General features: G+C 48.1%; 1 protein-coding gene and 1 non-coding gene across 10 annotated transcripts in view; both read left to right on the top strand.

Annotated features, from left to right (window-relative positions):
• Positions 1-376: 376 nt before the first annotated feature.
• The window catches only part of MECR (mitochondrial trans-2-enoyl-CoA reductase), a 51,315-nt gene continuing 36,653 nt past the window's right edge, over positions 377-15,038 (top strand). For 2 of the 9 annotated variants that reach the window (XM_057703052.1, XM_057703074.1), the window contains exons 1-7: positions 3,355-7,132; positions 7,328-7,551; positions 7,655-7,786; positions 8,654-8,827; positions 12,786-12,883; positions 13,201-13,224; positions 13,345-13,476. In XM_057703052.1, the coding sequence (XP_057559035.1) occupies positions 7,656-7,786; positions 8,654-8,827; positions 12,786-12,883; positions 13,201-13,224; positions 13,345-13,476 (559 nt within the window). In that variant the 5' untranslated portion in view covers positions 3,355-7,132; positions 7,328-7,551; position 7,655. Of the gene's footprint in view, positions 596-3,354; positions 7,133-7,327; positions 7,552-7,654; positions 7,787-8,653; positions 8,828-12,785; positions 12,884-13,200; positions 13,225-13,344; positions 13,477-15,038 lie in introns of those variants that run through there. The other 7 variants (XM_057703060.1, XM_057703041.1, XM_057703022.1 and 4 more) reach the window with 7 other exon arrangements.
• LOC130842623 (U6 spliceosomal RNA) lies at positions 2,111-2,214 on the top strand. The gene has a single exon (XR_009050496.1). It is a non-coding gene; the product is annotated as a U6 spliceosomal RNA (small nuclear RNA).

Raw genomic sequence — 15,038 nt, 5'->3', positions numbered from 1 at the left:
CTATGCTGCCAAAAGACAGCGGGGATTAAAGGAGATAACGCCTCGAAGGGCCTGGCACAGTGAGCGCTCAGACGGTGGGGAGGAGAAACTGCGGCCAGGGGAGGGGAAATGCCTTCCCCCCCAAATCAAACACCAAATTCAGACCATAGACACAGCTTTAGGCCAGTCTCAGACGTTCCTTGTTAGGACTTCCACTCTGGCAGGCTCAGAATCTCCGAGACACCCTCACGTCCCTCCACCGACTTCGCCTAGCTCCCCAAGCTGTCTCACCAAGCGCCACCGCGAGGGCCGCGGAGGAAGGGGACGGCCCTTTCAAAGGAGCAGGGGGCGTGGCCACGAGGCGGGGCGGGGCGTAGACGCCAGGTCGCTGAAAGATGACGTATCTCTCAGCGCCCGGCTCTGAGTTGACTAGAGGGAACATGTGGGTCTGCGGGGTGCTCTGCGGGGCGCGCACCACCGCCCAGTTTCGGCGGGGGCTGCTCCCCGCGTCCCGCCGCTGCCGGCCTGCTGCCGCCTCTTTCTCCGCATCTGCCGCGACCTCCCGCGTCCAGGCGCTGGTCTATGGGCACCACGGGGACCCAGCCAAGGTCGTCGAGTAAGACACGGCGCGGAAACGGGGCAAGGGGACTGGGTTTTCCCGGAGGGTTTTAAGATGTGCCGTGGAGAAGGAGGACTGGAAAGGGAGGGACAAGGCCCAAGGAGGAAAGCAGGGAATAATAGGACCGAGACTGTAGCCCAGGGCATGTGTGGTAGCTCAGAAAGTCCATGCTTCGAAGAAGTTGAAAAGCCGAGAGTCACAGTTATAATGGTAATAGTGGCTGACTTTCATTGATCCTCTACTCTGTGTCGGGCAATCCCTGTGTCAACCTTTTGGAGTAGGTACTTGATTTAGCCCCACTTTGCAGATGAGAAAATGGAGGCATGCGAAGTAAAATCACTTGTCCAAGGTCACACAAGCCAATAAGTAGCAGAGTTGGAATTTTTGAACCCAGGTCTGTCTGACTGGCCTGAGTCCCTACGCCCTGTTACATTATGGAAGGAATTTTCAGAATACTTTTTCGTCCACTTGGATCTTCACTTCTCAGAAAGTAGATCAGAGGTCATTGTTTCCATTTTACAGAAAGCAAGGGACTCATCCAAAGTGATATGGCTAATAAAGACTGGAACAGACACAGGAATCTGTGGCTTCTGAGTCCTGTTACATGTGATTTCCTCTCCACTGCGCTGTGTATGTGCCTTTAACCAGTTAAAACGAGCTCCTGTTTTGGAGCCATACAGACCTAAGGTCAAATACAGGCTCAGCCTCTTAGTATCTGTTTGATCTTGGACAAGTCACTCTGCCCCTCTGGGTCCTTGTTACTTGTATGATTATGTCCTAAAATTCTGTTGGATCTTAATCCATGATTTTTGCATGTGGCTGATAAAAACAGTATGTGAATTTTCAACAGTTATATATCTGCACATAAGGGATTATAGCCATTCAAAAGAACTAGTGGGGTCACTAATGGCACTAGGGCAAAAGCACGGGTCTGGAAATCAGAAGACCTGGAGTCAAATCTTGCCCTCCCTGTCCCAGCTGTGTGTGTTTGGCAAGTTACTGAGATTCTGTGAGCCTCGGTTTCATCGCATTTAAAAATGGAGACAGAAGCTGGGACGAAGTGAGAGAGTAGCATAGACATATTTACACTACCAACTGTAAAATAGATAGCTAGTGGAAAGTTGCTGTATAACAAAGGGAGATCAACTCGATGATGGGTGATGCCTTAGAGGGCCAGGACAGGGAGGGTGGGAGGGAGTCGCAGGAGGGAGGGGATATGGGGATATATGTATAAATACAGCTGATTCACTTTGGTGTACCTCAGAAGCTGGTACAAGAGTGTAAAGCAATTATATTCCAATAAAGAGCTTAAAGAAAAAAAATGGAGACAATATAGTCATAGCTCATAGAGCTAATCAGCTGCAATAAAAGGAATGCTCTTCACCAAAAAGCACCTGCATACTCTCTTGCAGTCCCTTGTTTACAATTCTTTGATTGCCAGCAAATGGTTTGATTGTTTTTCAAAGGATACGCAAACAAGGAATTATTTTCATGATTAAAATACAGGCTAGAGTGCTGGCTTCAGCAGCATGTATACTAAATTTGGAATGATACAGAGATTAGCATGGTCCCTGCGCAAGGATGACATGCAAATCTGTGAAGTGTTCCATATTTTTACTTTAAAAAAATAGAAGCTCAATGTTTTGACAGCTGAAGGGGATAAGCTTCAGATAATTCATGGTCATGCACTCAGCCTAGCCACATCCACCATTAGAGCAATTGAAAAGAATATTGAGAAGACACGTCAGTCAATAAACCTCAATTTGTATGTTGATCATAGGTAATAAATCACCATGTTGGGAAGACATCTCCCTGAGGACTGCTGTAATGAGTTGGTAAAGCTCTGGTGAACACACTTTTTCCAGGAATGCACCCCAAATGGGAACGATGTAATGCCCTTCTCACAGGCTGGTAATTTATGCATCTAGTGCAGGACATGCCACAAAGTAGGAGCTCCAAAAATGTTAGTTGAATCTGAATCCAATTTCTGTAATAAGTGCACCTTTTATTGAGTTCTGTGGTGATGAGGAAGGCATCTCCAATGTGCAGGGACCCTGAGAAAAGACATGGGAAGGTTAGGCAGCTGAGTGCAGCTGCCTCCTGATTGATTCCCTCTTGGAGAGCCAGGGAAGCTAAGAACAGGCTGGTCTGGTTGTAGATACCACTTCGGGGGAAAAGGCAGCTTCTCTTGTCTCCTTGTGTGGAACCCTGATAATTTCCCAGAAGTTCAAGGCATGATACTTCCATGAAGCATTGTATTCAAACTTGGCCTCAGATCTCAGTCACCTGTGGCACTTATGGAAACTATGTATTCCCAGGTGCCACTCCTGGGGTACTTCGTGGGTCTAGAACAGCCCTGAACATCTGAGTTTTTAAAGCTATCCAAGTGACTCTGATGCCCAGGCCAGGGTTGAAAGCCATTGTGGATTCGGGCTGTCAGGCACACAGTAATTCTCTCCGCCTCTGAAAGGGCAGCTTTCCCTCCTGACCCAGATTCAGGTGACCTGACTTGTTCGTGTATGGACTGAGGCCAGAGGCTGGGATTCTCTTTGTAGTCACGTCTTAGGTGGTTTAGGGTAACCACACTGGCACAGAATCAGGTGTCCTTTAAACATCCCAGTGACTGGATGTATCAGGTTACACCAGGTGGGGTCATGATGTCTGAGCTGAGTATTCCCCGACCTGGTGTGGGTTGCGATGCTTGCGCGTGGGTGGGTGGGTGGAGCTCCGGGAACAGCAGGGAAGGAATGAGGAAGAGTCTGCTCAGATCTGAGGTTTTGCAGAACGCCCCAGAATGAGGCCTCCAGGGACCTCCTGTTCTCGTGTCAACGTTCTGAATGTCCCTCTCTTCATTCCTCTTGGCCCCAAACATTCCAGCTGTTCTCTACTAAGTACTTTTCCTTTGGTCTCTTAGAGTCTCTTCCTTTTACCCCCAAAATGAACCCCCTAAGTAAGCAATTGGGCCTTTTTCACGTAAAGAATTGACCTGCTGATCTAAATGAAGCAAAACTGCAGGAGAAAATTACAAACATGGGAGAATTGTAAACATTCCAGAAATTTCAGAGGTCCCCAAGACCATCACCCCTTGTGCAGAGTTCTGGATTCTCTATCAGATAATTCCTAGAAACTCCAGTGACCTCTTTCCTTTTGTTCCTGGAAGTCCCCTTTTATTATAGAACTTCACGTTCTCTGGATCTTGTGGTAAAAACAGCTCTCATTTGTTGTATACCTACTAGGTGGCAGGCATTGGCTAATTTCTCCACATGTATTATGGATTTTAAAAATCACAGTAACCCAGTTTGGTCACTGCTGTCACCATTTTACAGATAGGAGAACTGAGGCTAGAGGCACTTAAAAGTCACTTGCCCAAGATCATACAACTAGGACGTCCCTTCTTTGCTACAAGTCCACGATACAGACATAGACCTGAGGAAATAATGACAGTCATCTCAAATGTTTTTTTGAGCATGAGACAGAGTATAAAACTGGGAATAGGATAGGTCAGAAGAGGGACTTCCCTGGTGGTGCACTGCAGGGGGTGCAGTGTTTCAATTCCTGGCCAGGGAACTAAGATCCCACATGCTGCGTGGCACAGCCAAAATAAATAAATAAATAAGGTTCATTAAAAAAAAAAGAAAGGTCAGAATAGAAGGTGAAATTATAGGTCATTCAGGTGACCGCAAGTCTCTGCTTTTCACAACAAGAGCAGCCTCCCTCCCCACCCCACCCTCTACGAAGATGGTAGGAATGCTATCCTCTGTCTCACCCCCTTTTCAGGATCCTGAAGCTTTCATAAAACAGCACCCTAGTCATCATGGCTTTCTCACCTGCCGGCTGCTAGCGCAGAATGAAATGAAGCTGTGAAACCTTTGGACAAATACCCGTTCTGTCTTAGCCAGATGGAATTTGGGGGAGCAGGTGGTGGGGACCCAGGCTGTGTAGGTAGTGAGTTCTCACCGTAGGGCACTGTTTACTCTCAGGAGATTTCTTCTTTTTACAGTTGATGTCAGGGTTTAAAACTGAAACTCTATGCAAGTGACTTGGTTTTTAAACCAGAATTAAAGTACTTTGAAAAAAATTTTAGCATTCTGGTTTGGCACCCTGTTGACAACTGGGATTTGTTTGCTTGCTTGTTTGTCTCCTGGAGCTCTTTACTGTGGTCGTGAATGAAGGAGGAGAGGACAGAACTCATTGTGCACCTACCATGTTAGCCAGCATTTACTCTTCGAGGGCCTGCTAAGCGCTAGGTACTGAGGACACAGAGATGAGTAATCTGTGGCTTTTGCCCCCAAGGACTCTAGCCCAGCACATGGTCCGGGGATAAGTGCTGTGATAGCTGTGTTTAGAGTCTGGACACCCAGAAGAGGAGCACATGACCCCCTCAGGGTGGTCAGAATGCTTTCTCTGAAGACATGAGGTCTAAGTAGAGTCCCCCAGAAGAGGTGGGCCATATCCAAGGAGAGAAAGTAGAAGAACCTGTATGGGCAGAAGCCTAGAAGGAAGAGAAGATGTGGTGTGTCTAAGAATATTTTTTGGGTGTGCTCAGTATGTGATCCTTGAGGGAGGAATCTGTGGAAACAGGCTCAGAAGGGACTTGCCTGAGGTCACAGGATTCAGACTCAAGCTGGATTTCACATCCTGTGACACGCATTACATTACCTTCCCTTTGGACGTCACACTATGTGGCCAGGTTCGGGACCTAGCCCTTCTACCCTCGTTTCCTCATTCTTGCCTGTGAGGGTGAAACTTGGCGGTGACACACCTCCAAGGAATTGCAGCATAGATGAGGGTTTCCCAACACGCAGAGTGTCTGGGAGGAATGCTGCCACCCAGGGCAGCTCCAAGTTCTTATGGTCTGGCCCTCTCCTAGCAGCTCCTGCAGCACGCTGGTGTGGTTCCCACCTGGATGGGTCTTCCTTTTAGAGAAGGAGAAGCAAAGATAACACAAGGCTAATCTGTGGCTCAAGGTGTGTCACTGGGATCCACCCACAGGAGCACTGGCCTGGCTTCTAGTCCCACCCCTGCCACTTGTCGTTAGAGTGAGGACATCTCTCCAGTATCCATTCTTTTCAGTTTTGTTTTTTGGTTGGTTTTGTTTTGGGGGGGTGCATTGTTTTTTTATTGAAGTATAGTTGATTTACAATGTTGTGTTTCTGGTGTACAGCAAAGTGATTCAGTTATATATACATATTCTTTTTCATATTCTTTTCCATTATAGTTTACTACAGGATATTGAATATAGTTCCCTGTGCTATTCCATTCATTTCAGTTGTTTTTTGATAAAGGGGTTGACCAAGGTCAGCCATGGTAAACATGGGCATGCATGCCATCCCCCCGCCCCGTCTTCTGTGCCAGTGACAAACCTTCGCAGCTCCCTTTTCTACGTACCTCAAAACCTACACACCTCTTTGCCTCATTCTCCCCAAACAACACTTTTTCCTGCCAAGATAAGAGGAGGCCTCAGCATCCTTCTTAGCATAATCCTGCAACCATGGAAATGGTTATGAGACTTGAGTCCTCTGATCCAGCAAATTGTCCAATTCTGACAAGTCTGTGAAGCTGAAGCAGGTGTTGGACTGCCTGCTCACCAGTGTCTGCTCCAGCAACCTCCCAGGAGCAACAGTGTGACTTGAAATAAGGGGTCCTGGGCACGAGATTTCACCAAGGGCCCCCTTTGCCATTGGTTAGTTACACAATCAGCGGCCCACCAGGCAGGGGCTGCGTGGTCATCGTGGTACCCTCAAAGAGACAAAAGCAGCTGCAGGCAGGGCCTCTGCCCCCTGCCGTGGCCCAGTCTTGCTCTCTGAGGCAACTAGGAGAGTTAGGCCTAAGCAAACTAAGCAACAGACTCTCTGCAGCTCCCTTCAAGCAAGTTTCCTAATGTTAGCAGATTAGAATATTGTGGGGCTTGCAAGCTTTCTGGTAATCTTAGAGGAGGGAAAGTACGAAATTGAGAGGGCAGGGAGAGGGTTTCTTTGTCAACCCTGGGTAGAAACTTCCAGAAATTGCCATCTGTCTCTGATTCCCTTCTGTTCAAAGCAATTGTGCCACAGAACAAAGAGTCCTGAATGCTGGGAGGGCAAGATGACTTGGAGGCAGGGAAGCCAGAAGAGGCACAGGCAGGCAAGCGGAAGTGCCCGCACTCCACGGAAGATGGAACACGGAACACGTGAGCTTTGCCCAGGGAAAAGGACTCCATGAGAACCCCAGCAGCTGCGACCGCCAGCATCCCCTGCTGTGGGGCAAGCAGGAGAACTTCATTCCTCCACAGTTGCCCAATTGTGTCCTGCTTATTAATGATTAATCAAACACCAGAACAATGTACCCAGCACTTCACTGAATCACAGAAGGCAGCTTGTTTGTGACCATGGGGATTGCAGACAGACTGGGGAGAGCCACGTAAGACATTGGTTACCTTCACCCAGTGCCCTGTGACGGAACACACATTCTTGGCTCTCTGTAATGAGCAGAGGAGAAAGTCTCTGTGGCCCATGACAACTCTTCGTGCGCAAAATGACAAGTGACCACTTTGAGGTGATTGAGTGGAAGATGCGAGATAAGTACAAATGATTGCTAATTAAATGCGGAAGGCGGGAAAGATATCTTAGCAGAGCTGGCCGATGGCTGCCTTACACAGCCAGCATAACTGAGCCAGTCCCCAGAGTACTGGCCTCTTTTTCCCCCCTCTCAAAAGGCTCTTTCTTCTGCCTGCTTTTGTCTCCCTTGTAGTTCATATGGCATCACAGGTGTACAGCCCTGGCCTCAAAGGAGCCATTGTGACCTTATCCAGTCTGGGATCTGCTGAGTGAAGGCAGAGGCATCCCTCTGAGTTGCGTGGCGCCATTACTCACAGGAGAAGGCACTGAACAGTCTTGGGAAAGTGACTTGAGATCCAGCCAGGCTGTGTTTGGGTGCCTCGCTTGCACTCCATAACACAGCCACCAGTTCCTTTGGTGAGTTTAAAGAGAAAAAACAAGGAAGAAATTGCTAGCATTACACCCAAGGTCCACCTCCCAGAATTCAGACTCCGCCCGGTTTTCCTTCCTGTCTCGGCAGAATGGTATCCTTGACGACGCTGTTAGAACTGTCTGCAAGAACAGCAGTGTCTGGTATTGATGGCATTCCGTGGGGCAGGCTGGGGCTGGTCTCCCTGGTGAGATGCAGCTGGACCAACACACCTCCCCCCGGGTGAGCAGCTTGTGTCAGGCCTGTCCCTGCCCTCACGCATCTCTGTTGGCAGCTTCAACTTTCCATCTCCTGCACCACTCCCCTTCCTTCCCACTTCTGTGAATTGCAACTGGTGCAGAGAGCGGCTAGGCTCCCAGAAGGCCAGGAAGAGAACTGGGAGCAGGTTGCAGCCCAGTGCAGCGCTTTTCAAACTGCTGTTTGGGGTTACTCAGTGTGCTGGGAGGGTAGTGTTCCCAGCCGAGTTAACTCTGGAAACTCTGGATTGCACAAAGCCACATGGGTTTCTTTACTTGGGGACTTCTCAGACCCTTTATGACTCTAATGTGCAGTCTGAATCTTATAAAGGGGGTTTCGTAGGCAATGTTTCTCAAAAGTATTGCACCCTAAGGAATACCTTCTAATATCTCCCACGACAGAGATTCCACACACACAGTTTAGGGGATGCTGGCTTAGTGTTTGACAGTCTGAGCTTTGGAGTCAAGCTTATTATCAAGTTTTGCTATTTACTAACAGTTTAACCTTGGGCAAGTTACTTCTCTGAGCTTCAGTTCCCATCTGAAAATTGGAGTGATAACACCCAGACATTTTGAGGACTAAGCAGCATCTTGTATATAAAGCTGAGCACAATGTCTGGAGTTCAGTAAGCTGTTAACATAAGTTATAGTTTAATTATCCAGCCAAATCGCCCAGGATAAGTTTGTCTGCTACCCTAGACTCCACCCACACACAGCTGACTCACAGCTCTGTGTCCAGCGCAGAATACCCTCTGTTCCATACTGTACTGCAGGCCACACGCTCCAGGCTTCAAATGTAATGCCTTCCTCCCTGCTCCACGCCACTCTTCCTTCCTCCTATCTCAACATCCAGTTGCCCAAACCAGAAGCCTGGGAGCCATCAAAGACTCCCCAGCCACCCCCTGTGGAGTCAGCCACCAAGTGTCATCAATGCCACATCTTCTTTAAGAGATTCCAGGTTATCCGATCCTTCCCTGCGTTGCCACAGCTCCAATCCAGACTGCATCTGGGCCTGGCCTACCCTCAGGTCAGATTCTTTGCCATTCCCTCTGGCAGGGAATCCTTCCTTTCTCTGGGTCTCCCCCACAAACTCCTGTTTATCCTCAAGCTCCAGCTAAGGTATTACCCCTTCCGGAGTCCCTTGGCTAACCCTTTGCTCTCTCTCCAGCTGGTCACACACTCAGTTGGCTTTAGCACTACAAGCCCCCTCCCAGTGTTTCCACGTGTGAGTCCCCGTGCCATCAAGCTCCTGGGCAGGAAGTACTGTTTTTTTTTATGTTTAGAGCCCTTGGCACAGTACCTGGCACTTAGTAGGATTGTCAATAAATGTTTATTGAATTAAATTTACTTGAATTTTCCAAAAAGTTGCCACCTTCCTTTGAGTGATTCGGTGATTTTTTTCAGAGGTATAGCCAGCTATTTCAGAGGTTTCCTTTGATATTCCCACCACTGAGAACAGCTGCCATTTCTTCAGCATCTACTGTGTATCAGGTACTCGAGCCCGTGTTTTATGTCCATTCACTCACATAATCCGTGAGCTGACTTTTAGTGTTCTCCCATTCCACAGATGGGTACTGTGAGGTTCAGCCAGCTGGTCACTGACCAGGATAGGGTTCACACCCAGGACTGCCTGTTTGACTCCAAATCCATGCTCTACCCTTCATCTATGGACTGAGATCTACCAGTGTTCTTATCCTGACCATGATCATCTAGATTTTTAAGAATCACAAACGTACTACAAATCTGATTTGCACTCTTCTGTGAGGAAAAGAGGCATGGGTTTTTGCTTAGACTGAACTGCCTTAAGGATAATCTCTGTTTTTATTTGCACCCATCATTCAGGGTTATTTTCCTAAGCAGCCCAGGACCAGGGAAAGCAAGTACCAGCCTCAATAGCTAAGTCCCTGGGGTGTGAGCCCCTCCCTTGATTCCCTAAATGACTGTCACTTTTACAGCACATTTTCTCACTAAAGAGGAAAATGGGATAATTTCTTTAAGAAGCATTCTCAAGCACTGTTTTGGTCCCAGACGCTGTGCTAATTAAACACTGAGTTAAGACTAAAAGTTCTCTGCCCTCCGTGAGCTTCCAGCCTAATAGAGAGACAACACACATTCTGACTATAAAACTCAGTACTAAGTAAAAAGAACCCTGAACTGAGACTGAAAGACCTGGATTCAAATGTGAATTCATATCTGCACTCCAAAATCCAGAAAGTTCTGAAAACTGAGTTTTGTTTTTTCCATAACTCGTTTGGAGGCAAAACCTGATCTGGAATGAAGTTTTTGTATGGCACTGTTCAACCCACTTAGTGTGAATACTGCTGCTTTTTGCTGCAGAAACAATGTGTCTGATCAGAGTGCTGCCCGGCCCCCAGGAAGGGGTGCAGATAACACACGGGCCTGAACTCTGGAGGACGTCCAGCCCCAAGAGTTGGAAAAGGAATATGAACTTATGCCCTGTGATCCATTGAAGAAAATGTGGGAAAAGACTTCATACACTAGATCATCTTAAATGGAACAGTCACCCCATCTGTGTAATGGGAGCACTGAGGGTGGAGCAAGTGATTTTTTTCAGGGCCAAGAAGAGAGTCAAAAGATGGCTTAGCGGAAGTAAAATTACAGCCGGGTCTTAAAGGGTGAGATCAGTTTCTCATTTCGCAGAGAAGCTGTGGAAAAGAAATTCTGGGCTGAGGGAAGAGCGTGTAGCAAATGTGCAGGGAAAAATGTCTTTAAGTAGCTTGAGCGCATGGACTCTGTCAGCTTACCGAAAAACTCTGATCATCTGTCAAAATGCAAGAGAGAAGCAGTACAGACAATATAAAGGGGCAGCTAGTCCACGGTGCGTTTGCTCTAGGCAGGATTTTTCTCTGGAATGCAGACGTACACATGCACTCACAGAGAAGCAGCGCCATCTGGGCTGACGCCTCCTTGCGCATCCTGGTGGGGAGACGGGAGCTGCCGGCTGCCCTCGTCTCTCCAGGCAGGCGGGCCCAGCAAGGATCAAGACCACCCACCACTCCAGGCTGGTGCTCCTTGCAGCCCTCTGCGTGGTCTGGGGTCAGCCCTTCACCAGCTGGCTTCTCTAGCATCAGAATGCCAGGTTCAAATCAGATCAGACACTTACTACTTTTGGTGGCCTTAAACAGGTTATTTATCTCTTTTGCCCCTTTGTTCCTCAGCTGTAAAATCAGAATAACATGAAAGCTCACACGGAAAGCACTTAGCTGAGTGCCTGACTAGTACGCACCCAAACAGTAGTTATTATTACAAGGACTCTCCCTCCTCCAGCTATGTATAAATACATACATTCCTTAATACTTAACCTGAAAGGGGGAGAAAAAGCCCTTTCTTCATTCTTTCTGCCCTGGTCATCACCTCCTTTCTAGTTAACTATTTTCTGTAGAGAGTTTTTATTTTGATTTTTTGCAGCTGTTTCTCAATCATGGTAAAGCATGGCCTCCCTTACTTTGGTCATAATGCAGTACAGGGATCCCCAGGTTGGGTCCCCAGAGGTCCTTGTAGGCAGTCAGAGGGATTCCCATGCTGATTTCAGGTACTGGTTTAGAGCAAGGTAAGTAAGAGCGCCAAGTCTGGAAGTGGATAAGCCCCACCCTAACCAGCTCTCTTACTCTGTAAGTTTCATCATGTCCAGGAGCCTTCCTTTCCTGCTTGATAGAATGGGAATATTCATCCTTTTGTCACAGCAGTGTTACATCTTAAATTATGTGCTCAAAGCCCTTAGCACAGGACCTGGTGTATAACAAACACCTCATAAATACTTGCCACCATGATTACTACTGGTACAAGCCATTTCTTGGAAATCACACTTTTACTCCAAGTAGAGCCTCAGGTATAATTAAAAGATCAGATCTCAGCAGGAGGCGGGTGGAATTACATCGGCTTAGTGCAGTGACACTGTTGCCTAATGCTAAGAACCTTTGGTTGGCTTTTATATGTGCCTTTGGTAAGTAGAAATAAGGAGAATTATTATTTAACAAGTACACTTAGGCAGAGAAAAGCACTGCAATCATGAAGTCGTAGAGGTGTGGAGTGAGACAGAAAACGAATCTCTGGTAATTAAAAGTCACGGGGATCCATTGGTCTAATACACTGATGAGCACTTCCCGGTTGGAAGGTCTCCTTTTATTTAAGAAAGAAAAAAAAAAAAAACTAGCACGTGGGCATTGCCACTGGGCAGGTTTTACCCATTAACCAACATTCCAGTGGATAAAGACATTATTCCCTGATGTTTTGGGCGCACGCACTGTGAGCAAAGGGCGTTACCATACAGACTTGAAATGGGAAGAGATCTTGGAAATGATCAAATGCAAGTGGGGGTGACGGTGGCATCACTCCCATTTTACAAATGCAGAAACAAAGGCCTAGAGCAGGGGAGAAACCTGCCCGTGGTGACGCAGCCATCCTGTGATGAAGTTTCACACCTGAGGCCCGCAGCTCTCCATCCAGCATCCTTTCTGATAGACCAGGTCCTCATCTGGAAGGGACATCTCTCCAGAGGGTGAACCCCAGTCACCCAGGGAGTTCTTTCCCAACTCTGTGGGCCATCACTGTTTCCCTCACCACGTGGGGTGCCCCTTATCTGGAGATTTTGATTCCGTAGGTCAGAGCCGGGGCTTGAGAATCCATAATATTAGTATATCAGGCATTTCTCAGAATCAAGCAAGTTTTGGAAAACACGAGACTAACCCATGCCTGCAGGAGTTTTCACTATTTTCTGCCCTAGAGTGGGTGGTGGGGTGAAGAGGTCACCAGGAACAGTCCACTTGCCGTTAGTGAGCATTAACCTGTATCCTGTGCTAATTCCTTATAGCTCCTCTCTCCTTCCTAACAAAACCCTAATTCCTGGGCACACAGTGGCAGCTCCAAAATGTTGCTGCCTGACCTACTTTGGGGAGATGATTTGAGCAAAAGACTCCCTGTCTAGCTTGGGTGACATGAACATCTCTCTCTGGCTCTGTGCGTAGACTGAAGAACCTGGAGCTGGCTGCTGTGGGCGGATCAGACGTCCACGTGAAGATGCTGGCGGCCCCTATCAATCCATCTGACATAAATATGATCCAAGGTAACCTTGGTTTCTGGGGCTTACGTTAATGGGCTTTTTTGCTTAGCCACCACCTGGTTTTTTATTCCTCCCCAGGTGTGGGTGTGAGATTCCTGTGATTAGCAGCAGCTGTTCCCCAGATGAGCCGCCTGCAGACTGCGTGACCCCCCTCTGGCCTCCCCTCCCTGGAATGTGAGGCTTTTTGAGTCAGGAAAATTGCAGCGGGGAGCAAACCAACCATTGTGACGTGCCCGCGATATGCTGGGCTCATTTTCTACATTATCTCATCTGATCCTCATAATAACCACGAAGCTGAGGAGTGTTATTCCCTTTTACAGATGAAGAAGCTCGGGTGCAGCTTGGTTAGTTACACAGCTGGCCAGAGGCCAAGGCCAGGTTAGGCTGAGGTCTGTCTGACTCCAAAGTCCATGCTCTTTCACTGCCCAAGCTTCATTGGATGCCCCTCTGCTCTTCTCCCTTAGGAAATTACGGCCTCCTTCCCAAGCTACCTGCTGTTGGAGGGAACGAAGGTGTTGGACAGGTTGTAGCAGTGGGCAGCAGTGTGACCAGGGTGAAACCAGGAGACTGGGTGATTCCCGCGAATGCTGGTTTGGGTGAGTTCTCCAGGGGTCTGCAGCTTTTGGTTGTTTCAGGTCCTAGTTCACCCTCACAGTACACGTTTGCTCATTGGCTCAGTGTAAGTAAGCAGCACAGGGTTTATTACTAAGTCCATATACCCGCCTCCCACAGGGATGGCAGCTGGACCAGGAGAGCAGCAGTTCTGTTTCTTTTGCTCAGGAGGTGCTGCACCTGCTCTCATCACTGTGGGCCCATGTTGATCGGAGCTGTGAGTGCCTACATCCCTACATCCTAGGGGATCTAGGGTGCAATGGGGAATCAAATAAGACCGTCCCTGCCCTCCAGGAGGTTAAAATCTAATTGATGAAATCTCCAAACCAACAACCTCCATAAAGAGAGTGCTGCAAGTTCACAGGAAGCAGAGGGTACTTCTGGCTACTCTGTGTGTGAAAGAGAGACAGTCTTAAGGATCAGGGCTTCATGGAGGAGGCTTCATTGGAGGGGACCTTTGATGGATGAATTTTGGTAGGTGGATATGCGCCTCAAATCATGACATTTGGAGGAAACAAAACGAGCAAAGACACGGAGGTGAGTTTGGGAAATGGAGGCGAACCCAGGGTAGCCTCAGCAGAGGGTGTGCGTGTGGGCAAGGACTGCGGCCGGGGGAGGGGGGGTGTGGTTACAGAGGGTGGGACCACCTGGGGAAGGCCCTGCAGAAGCCACACTGACAGTTAGCGTTTTCTTTGACATGTGGTAAGGAGTCCTTGGTGAGATTTGTTTTTCAGCACTTGATGGTTTTTGAGGCACAACATTATATAAGTGGATCCTGACAGGAGCTGCAAGAGGGAAGCAGGGCTGACATCCACCCCATTGGACATATGAGGAACTGAAACCTTGGAAGAAGCCCTTGTCCAAATGCAAATAGCAAACCAAAAGGAGAGCCCCCTTGGACTCTTGTCTCCTCTGTTTTCACCACTACACTCCAATGTGAGGACCCTTTGGGTTGTAACTTGCAGAGTCAACTCAAACTTGTTTTGCCAGAAAATAATTTAATTGGTTTGTGGAACTGGGACGTGCAAGAGATGGAAAGCTTCAGGCACAGCTGGATCCAGAAACCCCAGTGCTATGAGAGCTCGTTCTCTTATTCTCATTAGCTCTCCGATGGGATCTCCCCACACAGTGATATAGGAATAGGAACAAATATTGACCACTCTCTTTGTACCAGGCACAGTTATAAACACTTTACCTATATTTACTCAGTCATTCCCACAGCATGAGGTAGATACTGTTATTCCCATTTTGCAGATGAGACAACAGTAAATGTAAAGGATTAAGCAACTTGCCCAAAGTCACCCAGCCAGTACGTGGTGGAGCTAAGATTCAGACCCACACTGATATATACCTTCCATAGGTGGCCACCGGCAGCCTGAGGTTTACATCATCCTGAGAGCAAGCAAATGAGCATGTCCTCCACAGTGTGTCCAGTGCAACCACATCCATCCCCTAGAAGGGCTCTGACCAGCCCTGCCGGGGTCCTTGCCCATCCATGAACCTATCACCAGGGGGTGGGCTTGGGCCACCCCAGTTGCCCTGGTTG

The sequence above is a fragment of the Hippopotamus amphibius genome, chromosome 1 (genome assembly GCF_030028045.1).
Source record: "Hippopotamus amphibius kiboko isolate mHipAmp2 chromosome 1, mHipAmp2.hap2, whole genome shotgun sequence".
Classification (NCBI taxonomy): Eukaryota; Metazoa; Chordata; class Mammalia; order Artiodactyla; family Hippopotamidae; genus Hippopotamus; species Hippopotamus amphibius.
The sequence above is the reverse complement of the archived record's forward strand: the minus strand, read 5'-3'. Positions and strand labels throughout refer to the sequence as shown.